Genomic DNA, 18,515 nt, shown 5'->3' with positions numbered 1-18,515 from the left:
TAATCCGTGGGATGTCGTACCGGGCTGGGTGTGTGTTTCCGAGGCTTCCCCGTCCCACCTCCGGTACTTTCTCAAGGGGAATGAGGCGGTGCTTGGGAGCGGGCGGCTGTGGGAGGCTGCTGAGTGCGGGAGCGCGGGTAGGACAGCCCAGGAGCGGCTCTGCTGGGTTTGGTCTGGGGGGTGGGTGGCTTTGGGGGTTTCCTTGTCTTTTTTTTCCTGTTTTCGTTTCTGTGAGAAGCAAATAAGCATTAGAAGGCAGATTTAGGAGAGCTGATCAGGATGCTGAGAGAGATGGAAGAAGAGTTCCCGGCCCTGTTTCTCCCTGTAGGTAGCGTTGTGCATGTGTTGCTTTGAGTCCCGGTAGATGGGCGTTTGCCCTCCAGTCACAGAAACCAGCTTGCGTGGTGGTCCTGTAGTTCCGTTGGACCTCACGTTGTATTACAGATGAACAAATGCAGTAGATCTTTGTTCAGTTCCTGGACAAAGTAAATTTGAGTGACTTTTTTCAGTCCACAAAAGCAGGATGCTGGGTCAGCCAAGGTCCTGGACGAGCAGGATTCATGGTGGAATGTTGCTGTTCCGCCCTCACCGACCGTGCCGCGGTCAGGCCCTTGTCTCTGGTGCGGTGCTGCTTAGGATAATAAATGTTAAGCCCAAAGGAGCCCGTTAGTTTGTCTGCTGTGACCTTCTGCGTATCTCAGGCTGCAGAATTTTTTACCGGGTTACTCCTCAGAACTGAGTCAAACAGCTCCTGCTCCTCTGCAGCGTGTTGGTCGTGATCCTTTGAAAGACGGGGACCGAATGGCTTCCCTTTCTTTGCATGGTCAGGTGCTCTCCCTGCTTTCTCCACTCGGGTAAAGTCTTTGCTGGCGCCAAGTTTCTTCTCCCTTGCAGGTTTTTATCCGCAATGTTCCAGCTGTTCCCTGGTGGGGTACATGGAACGACCTCCTCAAATTTCTCACTGTGTGACATTCGTTTACTGTCCTTTTTTTAAGTTTTTTCCGCGTCTTCTATATTTTGTATGTCCTGCTTTTAAGCAGTTTAAATGAATACCAAAATGTGAATACCAGGCAACACTCTAGTGCCGGTCGCAGTGACAGAAGGCAAAACCACCTCTCTGCCCGCTGCCTCGCGCCCGGCACGCGGCTCTCCCAGGAGAAGGGTCCGCGCTCCGTGGCCTGTCCATCCCCACCCCGAAACGCCGAGGGCTTTCCCAGGGAAACTGCTGTTGCTTTGGAGGGGATTGGGGTTTCTTTCTGTTTCCTGCTACTTGACGAGTCTTCATGGCACGTGGAAGTTTTACAGCACAGAGATCCTTTGGTCTGTAGGTATCCCCGTTACAAACAGGGTGTGAGCGTGCGGCTCTGAAACTCCAGGGTCCGAGGTGTAAGGGACCTGTGCGCTCATGCCACCGATTTTCAGAGAGAGGTGGACTCCGGTTTTCTTCGAATCTTCTATTAATGCAAGTTGTCTTATAGCTCAAATACACACACGTAGTCACAGAAGGGCCTTCCCTGTGACAAACCAAAATGTCACTGCAGTCCCCCACTGCTTGTCTGCGCTGTAATGACCCTCTGCTCGAAGGGAGCGCAGTTGAAAGCGGTTATGGATGAAACGCTCCTGCGGCATACAGCTGGGTTACCCCAGCGGAGTCGCTGGTTGGCCCCCCGCTTTTGCTTTGTTTGAGGAAGGGGATGTCTGTATGAATATTTCAGCTTTTTGCATGATTTGAGTTATTTTCTCCTACCTAAAGTATAACCTTAACAAAACCCAAACAAACAAACCCAAACCCCCAAACTTTACGCTTACTTTCGCTGCATCTGCTGCGTGTGAGCAGGGAGGAGAGCAGATTGCTGTTTGGAAAGCTGCCATGCCCGATATTGATTAGTGCCACTTTTTTCCACTTTAGACTATTTAATAAAATTAGCAATTGGACTCCTCAGCATTTTAGGTACCTTGCCGCACCGCGAACAGACTCTAATGCATATCGCTGACAGGATATGGACGTTCTTGGGATGGCAGCTCATTGCAGCGGTGGGCAGGCGTGCCGAGCGGCTCGCCGGACCCGGGCTCCTGGGGGAGCGGGGTTCCTTCTCTTGGGGGGTGGGGGGAGAACACAATGGAAAGAAAACAACTGGGGTTCAGTATTTTCTACCTTTTAGGCACGTAGGTTTCTCCTGGCGCGAATGGGTAAGATTACGCAGTGCCTCCAGGCAGCGCATAGGCTGCCGCTGTGCTGAGACCCGCGTTACGTATACACGTTGTTCTAGAGCAGCATCGCGTCTGGCGCGCCGGGGCTGGAACGTGGCGCCTCCGCTTGTGCGGTGACTGCGCCATGGGACGGCTCCGGAATGCCGCGCGTGCTCAGCAGCAGTTTGGGTTGTTCGCGAGAAGGTGCTTTTCAAAACGATCTTTTTCCCTCTGGATTTAGTAGTGCCTGGTTTCCAGAACTCGGGAAGAGTGTGTCTTTTGCTGTTGGGTTTCTGTGGGGCAAATATTAATCTTAAATGCAGTGAAGGAACTGACATTCAAGTTACTGATCTCCACGGAGGCCCGGTACTCGTTGGAAAGTTCCAAACTGCAGACCACATCTCCTGTTTGAATGCAAAGCTGCTGATTGGGCTCAGTAAGTGTTTTGGCAAGATGCGGTACTGGCAAGATGCACCTGCACGCAGTGGTGATGGCCATGCAACGAGTCTGTAGACAGCTGAGCACTAAGTTCATGAATTTGAGTTTCTAAAGAAGCTACTGGGTGAAACCCGGGGTGTCTCCGTGAGAAAGAGCAGACATGCCCCTCGGGGCGAGCAGCCACGCCGTCTGCAGCAGGCACACGCGAGCTCTGATTTTGGCTTAGAAGGTGGTGTAGCTGGAACGATACGGTGGATCAACGATACAGTGAATCTTGGTCTTTTGTGAGCTTTGACTGCGGCTGAGAGTTGTGCGTGTCTATATCTCCAAAAAAAAATAACTAACTAATAGGAAGCCTCCTTGGGTTTTTTCCCCACTTGCAGGATTCCTGGGAGACTGAATGACAGGAGAACCCCCCTGGGAGAGCTGAATTGGATCTTCACCGCTATCACAGACACCATCGCCTGGAACGTCTTGCCTAGAGGTAAGACTTGGGCGGGTGAATCAAGTTTTCATCAGAAGCGAGCATTGCTTATTCAAAGTAGAGGGATGAAGAATAAGATAAATGAGATGCTGAAATGAGAAAATTAAAGCCCAATACTGGAAGATCAGCTCAGACTGGATCTTAAGGCTAGTTAATTTTTTTACATTCCCTCTTTCCTCCCAGAAGTGTTTCAGCAACCTGATCATTGGAAACCAGGCAGGTTTTTTTCTAGTGCCGACATGATCGCTTTGGCTTGAATAATTTTCTTTCTTACTGTGTTTGTAAAGAGCAATCTATTTTCTTCCAGCCTTTACTAGTATCCTAGGGAAAGGCTTTTTCCTCTTTGCTGGTACGGCACTCTGTGTTTCCCATGAGTAGCCTCATCCTGTTTCTCTGCCCCTGGTCTGCATTGAATTCGTTCTTCTGCAGCACGGGTGGCCAAATTTGTAAACAGTTTTCCAACTATGCTCTTTCCGGTGCTCAGCACAGCATAAATTCTTCCTTGCCTCTGCAGAAGATGGCACATCTGCTGTCTTTGAGGATTCATTTTGGCTTCTCATAAGCACATCCGACTGCCACTTAACAGGTGTGTCGTTCTCGATAAGTAGCACACAGAGGCCCTTCTCTACCTCAGTAACTTCCAAAAACTTACTCAGGCTGAGTTTAAGTGAAAAGCCAAAAGGGGAGTTTTATCCAGAAAAGGCAAAAAAGAACCTGAGGTAGAAAGTATTTAATTCTGTTAATGTAAAGTGGGGAGTAATTGCGATGCTTTGAGGGACTAGACGGCAGGATTTCCTTTTCGTAGTTGTCATATCACGTCACTGCAAAACTGTTGCAGATTCCGTGTTACCAGAGTAAAGCGTTAACATGTTTTTATGTTTTAACTGATTTCTGCGTATTACCTGAGGTACTTATGTTACCAAGACACGAATCTAGTAACCCGTGCGATGTCTCGGCAGACCTTTTCCAGAAGCTCTTCAGGCAAGACCTGCTCGTGGCCAGTTTATTTCGCAACTTCCTCTTGGCCGAAAGAATTATGAGATCCTACAACTGTACCCCCGTGAGCAGCCCCCGCCTGCCCCCGACGTACATGCACGCGATGTGGTAAGTCAGAGCCACGCGCTGCCCTCCCCGCAGAGGCCTTAAGGAGATTTTGGGCGCCGTAGTCACGAAAGGTTCTCACTGCGTAGATCTACCCAGTGCTTTGCTGAGGAGGTCCGTGGGTCAAAACCGAACCGGCACGTGGCAGCGTAGTACCCGTCTCCGAATGTATTTCTCCTCTGTGCATACGTAATGAGGGTGTAATTCTGTAATACAGCAACCTCCGTCGGGCCGTGTAACCTTGAGCGTGCGCTGCCTTCATTTGCGCCACGTGGCGCCGGTGGCCTGCGGGTGTGGAGGGGGGAGAGCTGAGGGCCTGAGGGGGGGAGAGCTGAGGGCCCGAGGGAAAAATTCGGAACTTGCGTTGTTGAAATAGAAGAAATGTTTTGCTGCAGAGTTCATCTACTTTTACTGTGGCTTTTAAGATGATTAATGGAAACGGAGGTGGTACAGTTATCGAAAAGCTCTTAAATGTGGTTTTGACTATCAGACAAATGTCCCATGAAGAATAATAATAAAAATAATAATAACAGTAATAACAGAAATGCCTGCTTTCATTTTTTTATTCAGTATGACTAAGAATAGAACAGTACAAAATTTGGCGAAGTACAAACTGGTACGGCCAAGCGAACGGAGTTCCTGTGGGAGAAGATGATGGCGGGGGAGCTTGCTAAAAGGCGAACGACACGTCGAGTTACGGTGGCCGAGCGGGCTTAATTTGCCCACGGTTTCAAAATCCTTTTGATAAGGTTCCTCCATAAAATTGTGGAGGAAAATAAATGCAGAGGAGGTATGAGGCGGTGGTGCTGAGCGAGTTCAGACTCCACGGCGTGGCTTCTCTCGGGGCGGCGCCAGGGTCCCCGGCAGCGTTGGCAGATGCCCGCGGCCACCCAGGAGGCATTTGCCGGTAACACAAGGTCGCTTTCATTGTTGAAAAGCGGGGAGGCAACAGGGCAGACTTCGGATGGAATTAGTAGCAACTGGGCAGCCTCGCCGAAGGTTCTGTGTGCTTGTACATGGCAAACAGCTTTCTGAAGTGTTGGATTAGCGACTTTTGAGGAAAATAGTTTCAGTCATTTGTAGATACGGTGAGTTGTTTTGCCGTTGTGTCACGTGAGGGACTGGGACGTTTGTAAGTGAAGAGTAGAAAAAATCACCAGGGTTCCCACGGTGTCTTTCAGACGGTGTTGCCACTCGATGAGGCAGAGCTTGAGCCATGGAACTCTGCGTTTCCAGTTGCGGTAGAGTGGAACACGTTTTTACAGAAATTTTGAAATTAAAACAGTAATTTTCTTGAGTTACTTATAGTTTGCTTATTGCCAGCATATTAAAAACCTGTATTTCCAGTGCCTTATGGGAATATAATTCATTCTTATTGCCAACGTATTGAAAGCCTCTATTTCTGGTTTCCTACGGGACTATGTCCTGACTTGGAGTTGGTGTCGCCATCCACGTGCTGAACCACAGGAGTGAGACCCCCCGTGTCTCTCTCAGACCTGTGCGGTCGCACGACGGGTTCGAGAACCGCATTCTTGTCTTTGCTGTAGTGGAGTTCTCCTGCTGCAAAATGGTGCTGCAAATACCTTTGTAGCCTCAGGCTGCACCACGGGATAGTGGCATTGCTGCTGCTTTTTGGGATTTACCAGAAGAAGAAATTTCTTGAGCAAAGTCACACACAGGGCTTTTTCCCTTGTGAGTGCCAAACACCAGCGAAGTAGAGAGCAAGTGAGCAGAGAATCCCTTGACACACTTTATTCAGTGTCCTCCAAAAATTGTGCGCTTTGAAGCAAATCTGGCAGAGGGGAAAATTCCACTTTTGTCAGATGTGGCTCAGTTGATTATTATGAACTTTTAGTAAGGACAGATTTAGAAACTAATTTAGGGCTCGCTTAAATATTTTCTAAAAATAATAATCTGCACTTATCCATCACCTTTCATTCAGGAATTTTCTAATGGATCCCTGATCTGAAACCTCCAAACCCAGTTTACTGTTCAGAGGAACTAGGTAACGTGGCTGGAGGGCAGGAGAGTTGGCCAACGGAGTGTTGAAAAGAAAGGAAACTTCAAACAGCGTGATTTGATGATTGCGTCAAATCTACGTCTGCATCGTTAGGTGGTGGATGCTGCGGCGAGTTTTTGCTGATTGCTGGTTTATTGAGAGTTTTCACAGATTTTTCCTGCCCAGCATGTCAGACAGTGCTTTGGGGAGTGAGACCAGGCTGCCGCGTCGTCAGCAACGGTTTGGTCTGCAAGCGGTGGGCAAGGCCAACCTCCGGGGATCTCCTGCAGCGTTATAAACGTGTGGTAAAAGCAGATCGTGACTCTGGCACCTATCGGCCACTGCTCCCCAAGGATCTGACCTCAGGCTTCAGGGCGCTTCCCCACCCCTCCTCCTCCTCCTCCTCCTCCTTCTCTTTCCCCTTCTCCCCTCTTCTGTGCTTTTTGGGCTGTTTATTTGTGTTGGTTTAGGGCCTCATACCTTTCACTGTGATCCTGTGTGCACCGGGTGTGTGTTCCTGGCGCAGGTTTTGGGTTGTTGGTTGCAGCCAAAGTGGTGGTGTGAAGTTTTAGCTTCTCCAGTACATGTAGGCAAATACTCTCCCCTCTTCCATTACCCTCTGGCTGCTCACCCGCCTCCCTGGGCTTTGCTTCTCCATTCACAAAGGTGATGTGAGATTACCGTGTTTCTCTGCTGTTCTGCTCCTTCACAGCTGAGACAGGGACTGGAGGTGGGATCCGCCTACAGAGATAATTCACAGCCCAGCAGGAGGCTGACGGGAGCAGCAAACTACTGGTGTATGTTAGTACCTTTTTTGCACCATCTTCTGTAGAAAAGGCGTAAGTAAATGTCAGTGTTTCAGTGGCCGTAGCAGCGTACGCACTGTCTCTCCTGAACTCTGCGCCCGCTGCCCTGATCTCCCTCCTCGTGGCGGCACCGTGGGCCCGCGCGTGGGGCTCTGCACCGGCCTCGCGGCTCCTCACGGAACACCCCGCGGAGCGAGAGGGGAGAGCGCAGGACGAGCTCCTGCCCGGTGGGAGCAGACGGGCTCCGGGGTCAGAGGACGACGTTCCTGCTTCCCAGGCGCGGGGGGTGGCTGAGGGACAGGGGACGGAGCTGTGCCGGCGCCGGGGGCCGAGCGGGGCTGGCTGCGGGCAGGCGCTGCCAAGTGCTCCTGGCGCTGGGCGTGAGCGTCAGGTTACCTCCGGGACAGATACCACTGCCCCTTTTCAGGCGTTCAATCTGAACCGTTTGCTCTTTATGTTTTTCACGTACCTTTGTCTCTGCTTGTTTGGTAATTTTCCCTAAGTCCCACTCAAATGTCTGGTGAGTTGAGGATCTGGCACGCTCGTGGGGACGCGCTGAGGCTGCTGGAGACGGGAGCTTCTGTTCCTTTTGGTTTAGTCTTTTTGAAAACAGCTTTTTAAAATTTTGACCTATTAAATTATTGTTCTAGGCAATTCATTTGGGAGACCACTGTTCCCTGCTCTGTTAATTATCCTTTTTACCTGAACAATTGAGGCAAAGTGAAAACTTATTTTTTGAGGGGAAATTTGACCCACAAGCTGTCAATCTTTTTATTTCACGGAGAAGGGCACCCTAGTGAGGAGCCGGGAGAGCTGCCCCCTGTGACCCTGCCCTGTTTGGTAGGCTCTGACATACTTCGTTCCTTCGGGTCTTTCTTACTTTTATTGGCTTTCTCTGTTTTACCTGCTTAGGCATAAACCCTTCCGGGCACGCGCGGTTTGTGTTTGTGTTTGTGTGGTGCCTCACACCACAGGTTCTTGGCTGCTGCAGGCTCTACTATAATACCAGTATTAATATTAATATATATGGATTGACTGGCTGAGCTATTCAACTTCGAGCGTCGTTCCGTCTATTGTGCAGGGAGAATAGGAGGGCTGATGCTCTGTCAGCATCTCGATCTCTCTTGTGATGGATTACGGTTTATACATTACTGCTGTTGGCAGCAAGTTGTATTCATGGCCTTTGAAAAGACCTAATAATGTGTTTGGAAACAGTTCCTAACATAGGTCATATATTAAAAACGAAGTACCTTAATTATGCTTTGGAAGAGCTATGATTTGTCCATAATAGAAATATTGCAATAGTGTATACACCGACCATGAAATTCTAGTTGAAAGAAAGTCATGACATACTGGAAATAAAATAAGCTTGACATTCTAGCTGAAAAGAAAGCCGTAATACGGCAACCCAGTTACAGGTGAGAGAGGAGCTGGGGTCTCTGAGCGTCGTGGGAGCGTTGCAGGACGGATGCGGGTCTGGGCGCCGATTGCTCAAGGAGATGAGTCTCCAGTAGCGACACGGAGAGCCTCGGCGTCTCAGCGAGGGGAAGGCGGCTCCTCGAGAGAGTGTTTGGAACGGTTTGACGTTTGAAGGCTTGGGTTAATTCGGATTGCACTCTTGGTTTAACCAGAGTTTTGTGTGCGTCTGTGTTAGTCTTACCTTCACCGAGACCCATTAACAGACTACAAATAGTGAGAAATGTCGGACGGAAATAGCAAAACGTGTGCTTTAAGCTGCGGCTGGAGCAGGGGAATGCGCTGGTAGGAGACAGAAGGATTTCAGAGTTGTAACGAATATTCATAGCAATAAATATTTTTTTTAAATAGCTGTGTCTGAGCAGCTTCCCAGCTGCCACCCTGCAGCAGCTGAGGGAGCTCCCGGCGTCGCTCTGGAGCAGGTGAATTGAGGCTGAAATCTGAAAATCCAATCAAACGGGGTATGTTGTTGAATTGGACTTGCAGGAAAACCAAACATGAAAAATCTCATCCAACATACTTGAAAAAGTCTGAAATATTTTACAGTTCCAGAAATACTTAACAGTTCCAGAAATACAATTCAAAACAAGCAGATACGCCGGTGCCTCAGCCCCAAGAGTACACGTGGCTTCAGCTTCTCTTTAGCCGCTCCGCAGCGCGACCACCGTTTCCACTACTGTATGTGCAGTGCAATATAATACAAACTATTCCCGGAAGAAGAGAGAACATAAAAAGACATCAATAATACGTTATAAAAAAAAAAGTGATGTGAGAATTAAAAGCATTAGACATTGACTCAGCCCAGAAAACTTGAGTGTAAGAAAATGTGCCGCTAATACACTACGTGTGGGTGCAGAAGGACTAACGCACATCTCTGCAACCGTGTTTCGTTTGTGCTGTTAAAGCATTACCGCGGGCTGCCGTTACCGAACGTGTCAGGGATTTGCACCATAAACCAGTCATCGAGCAAAGCTGGGACTCTCGGCCTTCTGTTCTTTGCTTAAAAGTCCAAACTTTGCAGCACCTCCGGGAAGCGATGGAAAGGCAGCTGGATGAGTTCACGTTAAATTATTAAAAGTTTAAACAGTCCTACTGTAGTGAAACTGGTATTGGGCTGAGGGGGGAGATAGATGGAGTCTGGGGCGCACGTGAATAGGGACTTTGTGCTGAAGGGCTGAGAAAAATTTAAACTGCAAAGACAAATATATGAGTATTTCTATCACGGGAGAAGAGAGTTAAGGATGGAATGCAAGGAAGCCCTTTCCCTGCTTAATTTTTATTGTAGAATTACGGAGGAGGCATTTGCCTTTTCGTTTTTAGTTTTCATGTATTCTGAACGGCAGTATCCTTTCCCGGCGGTGGCTTGCGGCTCGCACGCTGGGTGCGCTGGTGGTCGGGCTGATGGGCGACTCGAGCTTCACCTCCTGTGGAGCTTCTTTCCATGTTCTCTTGAGTTCCTGCCTCATCCGCGTTGGGTTTGGACCACGTAGAAATGGGCACCTCCTCGTAGGTGGTGCACGATGGAAATCCTTTGGACTTGGTGAAATCAGTCGCGGCATGGGATCGCTCGGTTTTATTGCCCTTTTCGGGGAGACATAACAGGAATGGGTAGAAAACCTTACAGTGTCTGACAGCTTCTAACTTAGCCAGGGTGTACGAAGAGCAGATGTCTTCTCTTCTTGTGCAAGTGCTCGAGCAATTTGTTGTAGACACAGAGAGATCAGGACAACATAATATAAAAAAACACTCATTAACACAGTCTTTGGTAGCATCGTGTGGTGAAGTTGGAGCCCTGCGGTGTTTCCGTAGGGTACTGCCCAGTGGATGAATCATAGTGGGTCTTCTCGCAGCGAGGGGTGCGGGGTTATGGGAAGAGCGCAGTCAGGAAGGAAGGAAGAAGGAGCAATGCTGAGGTATTACCCGGCTCTTTTTGTTCCCAACGTGGTGAAAACAAACCTTCCAAAGGGCTTCGCGAACAGCAGCCTCCGCAAAGAAGGAAGAGAGAGGCGGTGATCTCTGGAGTTGGCTTTCATAAATCACTTCTGGGATGCACGCCACCCATCCCGGTTCCCCTGCTGCTGCTCCCTAATTTATCTCTTGTTTGTGTCCTAAAGCGTAATCTTGTTCAGCGAGCGTGTCTACGAGCGCCCGCCTTCCTAGTTCCCTTTGGCATATTAAAGCAGTCAATCACTGCTCCTCCTCCTCCCCGCCACCAGCCGTTATTTTCACCGGGGCGGTAACAGGTATTTTCCCCCTTCTGTTTCTCTTCACGGGCTCCGTGGCGTTAGTCCTTTACCCTTCATTTGTGCTTGTTTTGAATCTTTTCATTATCGTCCTGCCTGTTTGCTGCCAGCGCCGGGGGTACCTGTGTGGCAGCTCATGTGCAACCCGAAGTCAACCAGGAATAGCGCGGCGGGACCTGGGGCACCGCGCGTGGCTCGCGTGGCTCGCTGGGGGGGAGGTGGGCGTCCCCTGCAGAGGGCCGGCAGAAGCGGGCGTTGCACTGCTTTGCAAAGGCTGGCGAATCGCTTCGAGTGTTTGAATTGATCGGAGGCTCTGGCGGGTGATGGGGCTGCGCAGGTCCCGCTGGTGAGGAGCGGCGCGTCGAGGCTTTGTGGTGGTGGTGACTCTTTTGAAAGACTCGGTAACGTTGGCTGTGTGGCCGCGCTATTTTTCATGGCCTGTTTTTAGAAGCGTAAAAAGAGATTTTGTTTTAATCGACTAAAATCTCTTTTTAAATTTTTGTTTGTTCTTTCTGATAACACTGAAAAGCTTTGAGATTTGCCCTTGCAGGGCTGCTTTGGGCATTGTTATAGCAGTATTAGTGCTTCTTACCTAAAGTGACTCTGAGGAGCTCAGCGTCTTAGCTCTGTGCCTCTGCAGCAGAAGGACCTACGCAGAATCCCTGTACAGGCAGCCAAAATAAGACTAGTTGTCTCTGATCTCTAAACCATTTTTCTCCTGTGTAGTAAAACTTATCTCAGAGGCACTACGTATCGACATTTTCTAATGTTTGAGAGAATTTCTTTGGGTGGTACTGCCCGTTCCTCCAAGAAACCCGAAAGTCAGAAATATTCATTCTTTGCTTGAAGTCAAATTGTCTTTATATTTGCACTAATTGACTTTCCCTCTGCCTCAACCAGGAATAAATATCTCTCTCATCAGCTCCGCGTAAACGTTTTGTCTCCAGCGTGGGTCTTTATTGAGCATGTGGGAAGCATTTGTTGCCCGTGCTTTGATTATCTCTTGATTACCTCTTAATTATATTGGCAGCGGATTGTCAAGTGGAAGGTGCGCGCTGCGAGGCAGAGGGACAGCGGCTGGGGCGGCGGAAGCGACCTGCGTCTCTTGAATCCGTAGGAGAAACGCAAGAGCCTTACAGTTTATTTTTCCATCTAATTGGAGAGATTGTTCTCGGTTGAGAACAGCTGCCAGTTAGGCTAATGGGATAGATTTCGCTCGGCAGTTGTTCTAATGGAAGGCTTTGTTTGACTCAAAACAGGGTGATTTAAGAACTTATTAGAGCAGGTAACTAAAATACACTGTATTGATTATCACCTATGGCCTTATGTCTGCAAATGTTCCTAGGAGAAGAAAAATTGCTTGGGCTATTGATGTTAACACATGGCGGCCAGGAGCCATGGAAGAGCAAATGTGTCGGGAGAGTAAATTAGTTTCTTTTGTGTAAGAAACCCAGCGGGTGGTGGTTTAACTCGCCGGCCCTGCAGAGCGCGTAAATTCATCTGTTAAAATGAAAAGTGCATGGAATGTCTATGGGTAGAGTAGGAATAATAGTTTCTGGGGTAATGAGTAACTGTTTCACTTTCTTAGAGGCGTTTTAGGAACTTGGGAGACCAAGTGCATTTATTGTAGTTTGGTCCATCTTCAGTTCGTGAGCGTTTTGAAGCAGACTGTTGGCACCTTTCGTTTGCGCTGCAGCAGCCGCGGCAGGTTCCCTGGACGCTGTACGTAATTTTAGTGTTACAGTTAACACTACGATATTGTAAGTCACAATACTTTGGCCATTGAATAGTATGGTAGATAAGTGTAAAAACAGAGATGTTTAAATATTTTCTCTTTTCTAGTTTAGTGTACGTCCCTCCATCCTTAGGGTGAGTCATGTGGAGCCCACCTCTGTAGACAGGGCTGCCACTCAAAACCCAACTCGGAGTCAGGTGGATGGAGCCGGCGTTAGTTCTCTCGGCGGTGTGTGCAGTGACTCGGTGACTGTGTCGAGGGTGCGGGGACGGGGAGTCGGTGTGGTGGTGTCGGTGTGTCCGTGGATTGGGCGGTGGAGGGCTCGTCAGCGGGACTGCATCTCCCGAGCTGATGTGACTTGAATGCAGAGCAGGCGAGGTCTGGGATGAATGTAGAGGTGTCTGCTGAAGGATTATGGGTTGGAGCTAATCCAGGATTGAGTTCATTTTTCTAGTTGAGAAAAAGAAAAGTCGTCCATTGTTGCCTGAGGACAGGTGTGTAATAAGGCTTCAGTTCACTCTGGCTTCTTTCTGCGTTACAGAGAGGAGCAGTTTCTGTGAGGTTCAGCTGGGGAGCTTCTTACCTCGCTCACATTTTGTTGCTCAGCCTGACACGATGCTGGAGTCGATCTGCTCGCTGTTTTCTGAATAGTTTTCGTGTGTTATACCTGTCTTTTTTTAAAAAAAAAAAAAAAGAGAGAGAATATTAAGCACTTCTGAGCCAGTCAGACAACACTGCTTTGTCCAGTTACTTGTATGATCAGAATTTAGATGTACCTTGATATCACTTACGGATAATTGTAATGACTTCTCTTTCCTCTTTCACCTTTTTCAGGCAAGCATGGGACCTTGCAGTTGATATTTGCCTTTCCCAATTACCTACAATTATAGAGGAAGGAACTGCCTTTAGGGTAAGTTGGGTAATATTCTGAAATGTTGTGTGCCCAGTTTAATCTTTATTTGAAGCCTCAGTGCAGTACGTCACTTTTGCTTGTTGAGTTTTGAATTGTGGAAGTTTAAGGGTTGATATTTTGGGAAAATTGGAACTGTCTACTCACCTCACTTGGAGGAGTAGATTGAAAATCAACTTTAAGTTCTTCACTGTTGTATGAGATGTCGGATTCGACCCGCGCCTGTTGGTGAGGGGGAAACTCCTACTTGTAGCAATGCTGCCTGAGACCTGACTCTTAACATTTCAGAGCATTCAGTCTTGACTAACAGTATTATTACCAAAAAAATCCCAACATGCCAGCATGACTTTCAAAGTGAAAAATTTTAACTTAAAAATTACCCCATAGTTGATAAAGATGCCCTAAGGCTTTTACCCTCCCATCGCTTTTTCCCCACTGTATGTGCTGTATTTTAAAATCTACACAAATATGATTTTTCCTCTCCTAGCTTATATTCATTTTTATTTCAGGTCTCTAACAACATCAGTGGGTGCTTTTTTATTAGTCTTAGACCTAATCTGGCATTCACTGTCAACTGAGTTGAAATTCAGCAAATTTCTCTGTATTTCAGGGATAAGAGGAGGCAAATAGTTGCTAGTAAATAATTAGGACCAAGAGGAAATGGCCTCAAGTCAGGGAGGTGTAGGATAGATATTGGAGAAAGTTGTTCACTGAAAGCGTTGCCAAGCACTGGCAGAGGCTGCCCAGGGACGTGGTGGAGTCGCCATCCCTGGAGGTGTTTAACAGAGGGGCAGAAGTGGTGCTGAGGGACGTGGGTTAGTGGTGGGTTTGGCAGTGTTGGGCTGACGGTTGGACTCGATGATCTTCAAGGTCCCTTCCAACCTCGACGATTCCATGATTCTGTGAAACAGGAGTGGTCATTCTCAACTGGTGCTGGATTGGGGATAGGGTGCAAACAACGTACAAGCGTGTTTTCGAGCCTGGCAAATGTAGATTCCTGTGTATTTGGACTAGAACTCGGGGTAGGTAGAGCCACCGCTGTGCGGTCGCAGGTGGGAGCCCGAACGCTGGGAGTGTCCCAGCTGGCCCGGGCGCGAGGTGTGAGGGCAGGCGCGGGTCCTCTTCCGAGCTCTTCCTTGCGCTTTCATTTAAAATCCATCATGATTAGTGCCGGTGGGATTGTGCGTGCTCTGCGGAGAGGAGACAGGTACGAACCTGTTGACCGCCGCTCCGAGACGCCTGCGGGGAGGTGGGACTGGGCCGTTACTTGGGGAGGGAGCGGACGGGGCTCAGCTCTGCGCTGTGAGAAATGGCCGGAGCAGGCAGACGCCTGCTGATCTGTTCCTTGGGTTCTAATCAGCGTTGGCCCTCCAACCCCTTGATTTACGCCCGGCAAGAAGCGCTGTGTGCCAGAGGCGGCTGGCTGCGGCCGGCCGGCGGCAGTCGGGGCGGGATCGCTGTGGGCCGCGAGGCAGAGACGGGGCCGGTGTGTCCCCGGGTTGGTGGCCCGTTTGGTGGCTGGGCTGGCAGAAGCAGCAACCCCCGTGTGGGGTGTGGAACGCCAGGTGAGTCACGGGGCTGCCTGCTGCCATCCCTTCAGCGGCCGCGGTGCCGCCGCGGGCGCAGAGCCCAGCCTGGCCCTGGGTAAAGCCATTGATCATCTCTTCAGGGCCGTTCTGTTTCAGCAGCACGTTATAAACCGCGTGCGCCTGACCTGCGCGTCTCCTCTGGGTGTTCTTTCCTAGTCAGACCTGGAAAATATAATGACCTGACGGAGAAGGGCCTGCGGGCTGGCACGGGGGGTGGCAGGGGAGCCATGGGGCGGGTTTGGGGTGCTTTGCTCGCCCTCCTGCTTGCTGTCTCTTCCCTGCCTCCTTCCCCCCTGAGCTCTCTTTCCCTGTCGATCTCTAACGGGAAGCTGCTGTGTGCTTCGCTCAGTGCCTTCTCGTACCGGGCCCGTGGCGGGCGCTGGCTGTGCGCGATGGCGAAAGGAGCGGTTCCCCAAGCGCTGCTGCGCTGGCGCGGCTGCTGCTGTCCCCGGGGACTGTCCGAGCGCTCCGCGAGCAGAGCGCTTTGGGGAACGAGTGTCACGGTGTGGGCCCGTCACCGTCGGTGTTCGGGGGCGGGAGACGCCCTGCACACCTCAGCGGGTTCCAGGGACTTCACGGGTGCTGCGGAATGTCAGATCTCCCCAAGGAAACTCCCGATTCGGTCAGCCAGGCTGGTGCCCCCCCAGCGATCCCATCGTCTTACAGTGAGGCCGTAGTTACGTCGGATGTTTTTCAAAGTATGCGGTATTTTCTCTACTTGTGTTTGCTGTCCCCTAAACCAGATTCCTTTATGTCTCGAGGTACTACAAGCCAGTATCCGTTGTATTCACTGGCTGCCGTTCAGATGCGTTTTGTAAAACAACATATGATTGTGTTGTCTTAAGTACGGAGCGCCAAAGCCCAGCCGGCGGGGTTCGCTTGGGGGGTTCATCCCACCCCGCCTATCTTTGGTAGGGCACTGGTGTGAAGTCTATTAAATACTGTAGCACTCTGCAGGTTATTTTTGTACTCATTTACCCACGCTACCGAGATACCTCTAATTAAATTAGTGGATTCGATATCTTAAGTACATTTTCTGATTTTTGTTTGCCTGTATGAAGTCCTTTTACTGCGTTACAGGTGTCAGAAGTGATGGATAGCTGAATAGAAGGCTGGAATTAAAAACCTGATAAACAGGCGACAGCCTCTTTACAGCCCAAACCAGCACCCGAACGGCCACCGGTTTGTGGGAGAGGTTTATGGCAGCCAGGGAACACCGAGACGTGGGTGGACATACTTTTTTGATGTTTTTGGATTGTATTCGCTGTGCACTGGGCAGAGGTAGCGCTCTGCACTGCTACGGGAGTGGAACTACCTCTGCAGAGCAGATAAATCCGCTGCTGTTCTGTCGGCTTCTCACGCGGAGGGGATTACCCACATTTCCCTGAGACCTTTTGAAATAACTTTTCCTGGTTTTCTGCTCTTTCCTTCTCCTTTGTTCAAACACATTGGAGAATGGCGGCATATTTAAAGGGAATTGTATCTGGTCAGTCTTTGGGAAATTTTTATAGGTTAAAGAAACCCCAAACAAACGTTTGCTAATTAAAAATAATAGTTTTTGGAAGCAATGACCTTTGCGAGTCCATAGGTGCCAAAACTAGTTGTTTCACATCTTTTCTTTTTTTTTTAACCCATACTCTCATTCCTGTTCTTGCTCCAACAGCACAGTCCCTTCTTTGCGGAGCAGCTGACGGCTTTCCAAGTGTGGCTGACCATGGGCGTGGAGAACCGCAACCCCCCGGAGCAGCTCCCCATCGTCCTGCAGGTGAGCGGCCGCGCAGGGGCTCGGCCACGCCGACACCGTGTGTTTGCGCGTGCTTCTCCCTGCTGCCGAGGGCTCCGCTGGCAAACAGATGGCCTTTGGGTACATAAATTACGTGGACTCCTTCGGGATTAATTAGAGCTGATTGCGTGTTACTGGACCTGTGCAGATGAAGACAAAGTGCTTTTCTTCCCCTGTACCTTCGCTCTCCATTGAGCAAAATTTCCTGCTGTAGTCCCTTTGCAGCTTCGGCAGGATCAGGCTCTGCTGCCTCCTCGTTTGCTCTGAAGTAGCAAGACTTCATCATAGAGTAGCACATCTTTGTTGTTCTCTCCTCTGGTATCTCCTCTTATATGCCAGCTCTGTCAGGCAGAGGCTTTATTTTCTCTCTGTTTCCAGAAAGTGGAAGTTACTGCAGTGTAAATCGTTTGGAAATGGCTTCTTTACCTGTCTGGTACAGCCTGGGAAGTGTTCCCGTTAATGTGATGCTGAAATTTTGCTGCAAGAACATAGAAACAAGTCTCTGAAGACCGTGCCTGGAAGGAATGTAGAGTTCTGGTAGGCATTTGCTCAGACTAGACAAAGTTCCTATGTATAAAGGAGAAGTAAATCTGGGAGAAACATGACACCTCATTTCAAATAATATTTTGTGGCAAGACACATATTACAGTCGTCATCTGCTCTTGCCCTCTCCTCCCCAGGAGTTTGTATTCACAGAAATACAAACCCTCGTCAAGGTAGCTGCGGTCTCTTGTCGACCAGGTAGCAAAAGTCTTTCTGTTTAAAGGAATGCGGTTCCAGTCACTTGTACAAGGATATAGGATGTTTTTCACTAAATGGAGAAGGCTCACCTTCCCTCTGTTAGCTACCAGCTTGCTCTGGACTCCAGCACCATCAACCCCTCTAAGACCCCATCTCAGTTTCCCTGAGCCTCCCAAGCCCTGAGAGATGAGTTGGATAGACACATGTATGGTTTGGCTCGGTGACTGCCGCGGGAGAAGGTGGGCTTCTACTCTGGCACCAACTCTGCTGCTTCCCAGTGAATGGTCTGGCAGCAGAGGGCTCTGCAGGTAGCTTAACCTTGCAGTGGAATTGGGAGGTCGCCTGGCAAAGGAACCTGCTTTCCTTCCTGGAGCAAAAACGAGCTAGGACAACATAATTATTCTTATAATTAAAGCGTATTAACTGTATAGTGGAATAAGATTGCTTGTTAACAGGTTTGAGATACTTTGGATCAGCGACCAACTGATTAAGAGAGGGAAGGAGGTGCGTTTCAGAGCTCTTTTGAGCTTCTTTTTGCTTTGAGCCCTTGGGAGTGCTCAGACTGCGCTGCTGTAGCCTGACAAAGGCTGATGCCGTTTTCCCATTTGAGGTGTGCCCCTGGGGACAGAAGGTATTTGAGTGCCAGGGCCACGATGCCAGCCGTGCAAAGCCTGGATGTGTCAAGGACAGGGAAATGGTCCTTTGTAATGGCCTTTTATTGACTTCAACAAGTTGCTTTCCATTGTGAATTGCTGCGCGCGGGGCAGGTTGGGCACAGGGGGTTCTTCGTGCCCAGGAGAGAGCAGTCCTCAAAGAGAAGTTCACCCACGCACAGCCTGAAGGAGCCCGAGGAGCAGATGCTCGGTCCTTGCGGAGGTGCCTCCTGCCATGCCATCTCCAGTGCACGGGGACAGGAGGAGCGCTGACTCCGCGGGAAGCCGTGGGGAGACGGCTGCTGCAGTGCCCTCCTTCCGTCCGTCCTGCATTTGTCAGGAGGTTCCTGCTAAAATGTGGACTGTT

The 18,515-nt window shown here is 49.6% G+C and overlaps 1 protein-coding gene across 1 annotated transcript in view; it reads left to right on the top strand.

Annotated features, from left to right (window-relative positions):
- Positions 1 to 18,515, top strand: part of RPTOR (regulatory associated protein of MTOR complex 1) — a 150,654-nt gene that overhangs the window by 69,706 nt on the left and 62,433 nt on the right. Inside the window, exons 8-11 of the mRNA XM_082492144.1 lie at positions 3,012 to 3,112; positions 4,072 to 4,216; positions 13,307 to 13,382; positions 16,635 to 16,736. Coding sequence (XP_082348270.1) covers positions 3,012 to 3,112; positions 4,072 to 4,216; positions 13,307 to 13,382; positions 16,635 to 16,736 — 424 coding nt within the window. The remainder of the gene's footprint in view (positions 1 to 3,011; positions 3,113 to 4,071; positions 4,217 to 13,306; positions 13,383 to 16,634; positions 16,737 to 18,515) is intronic.

This window comes from Vanellus vanellus, assembly GCF_965231255.1.
Source record: "Vanellus vanellus genome assembly, chromosome: 17".
NCBI classification, from domain to species: Eukaryota; Metazoa; Chordata; class Aves; order Charadriiformes; family Charadriidae; genus Vanellus; species Vanellus vanellus.
This window is presented reverse-complemented; position numbering and strand designations above follow the sequence as displayed.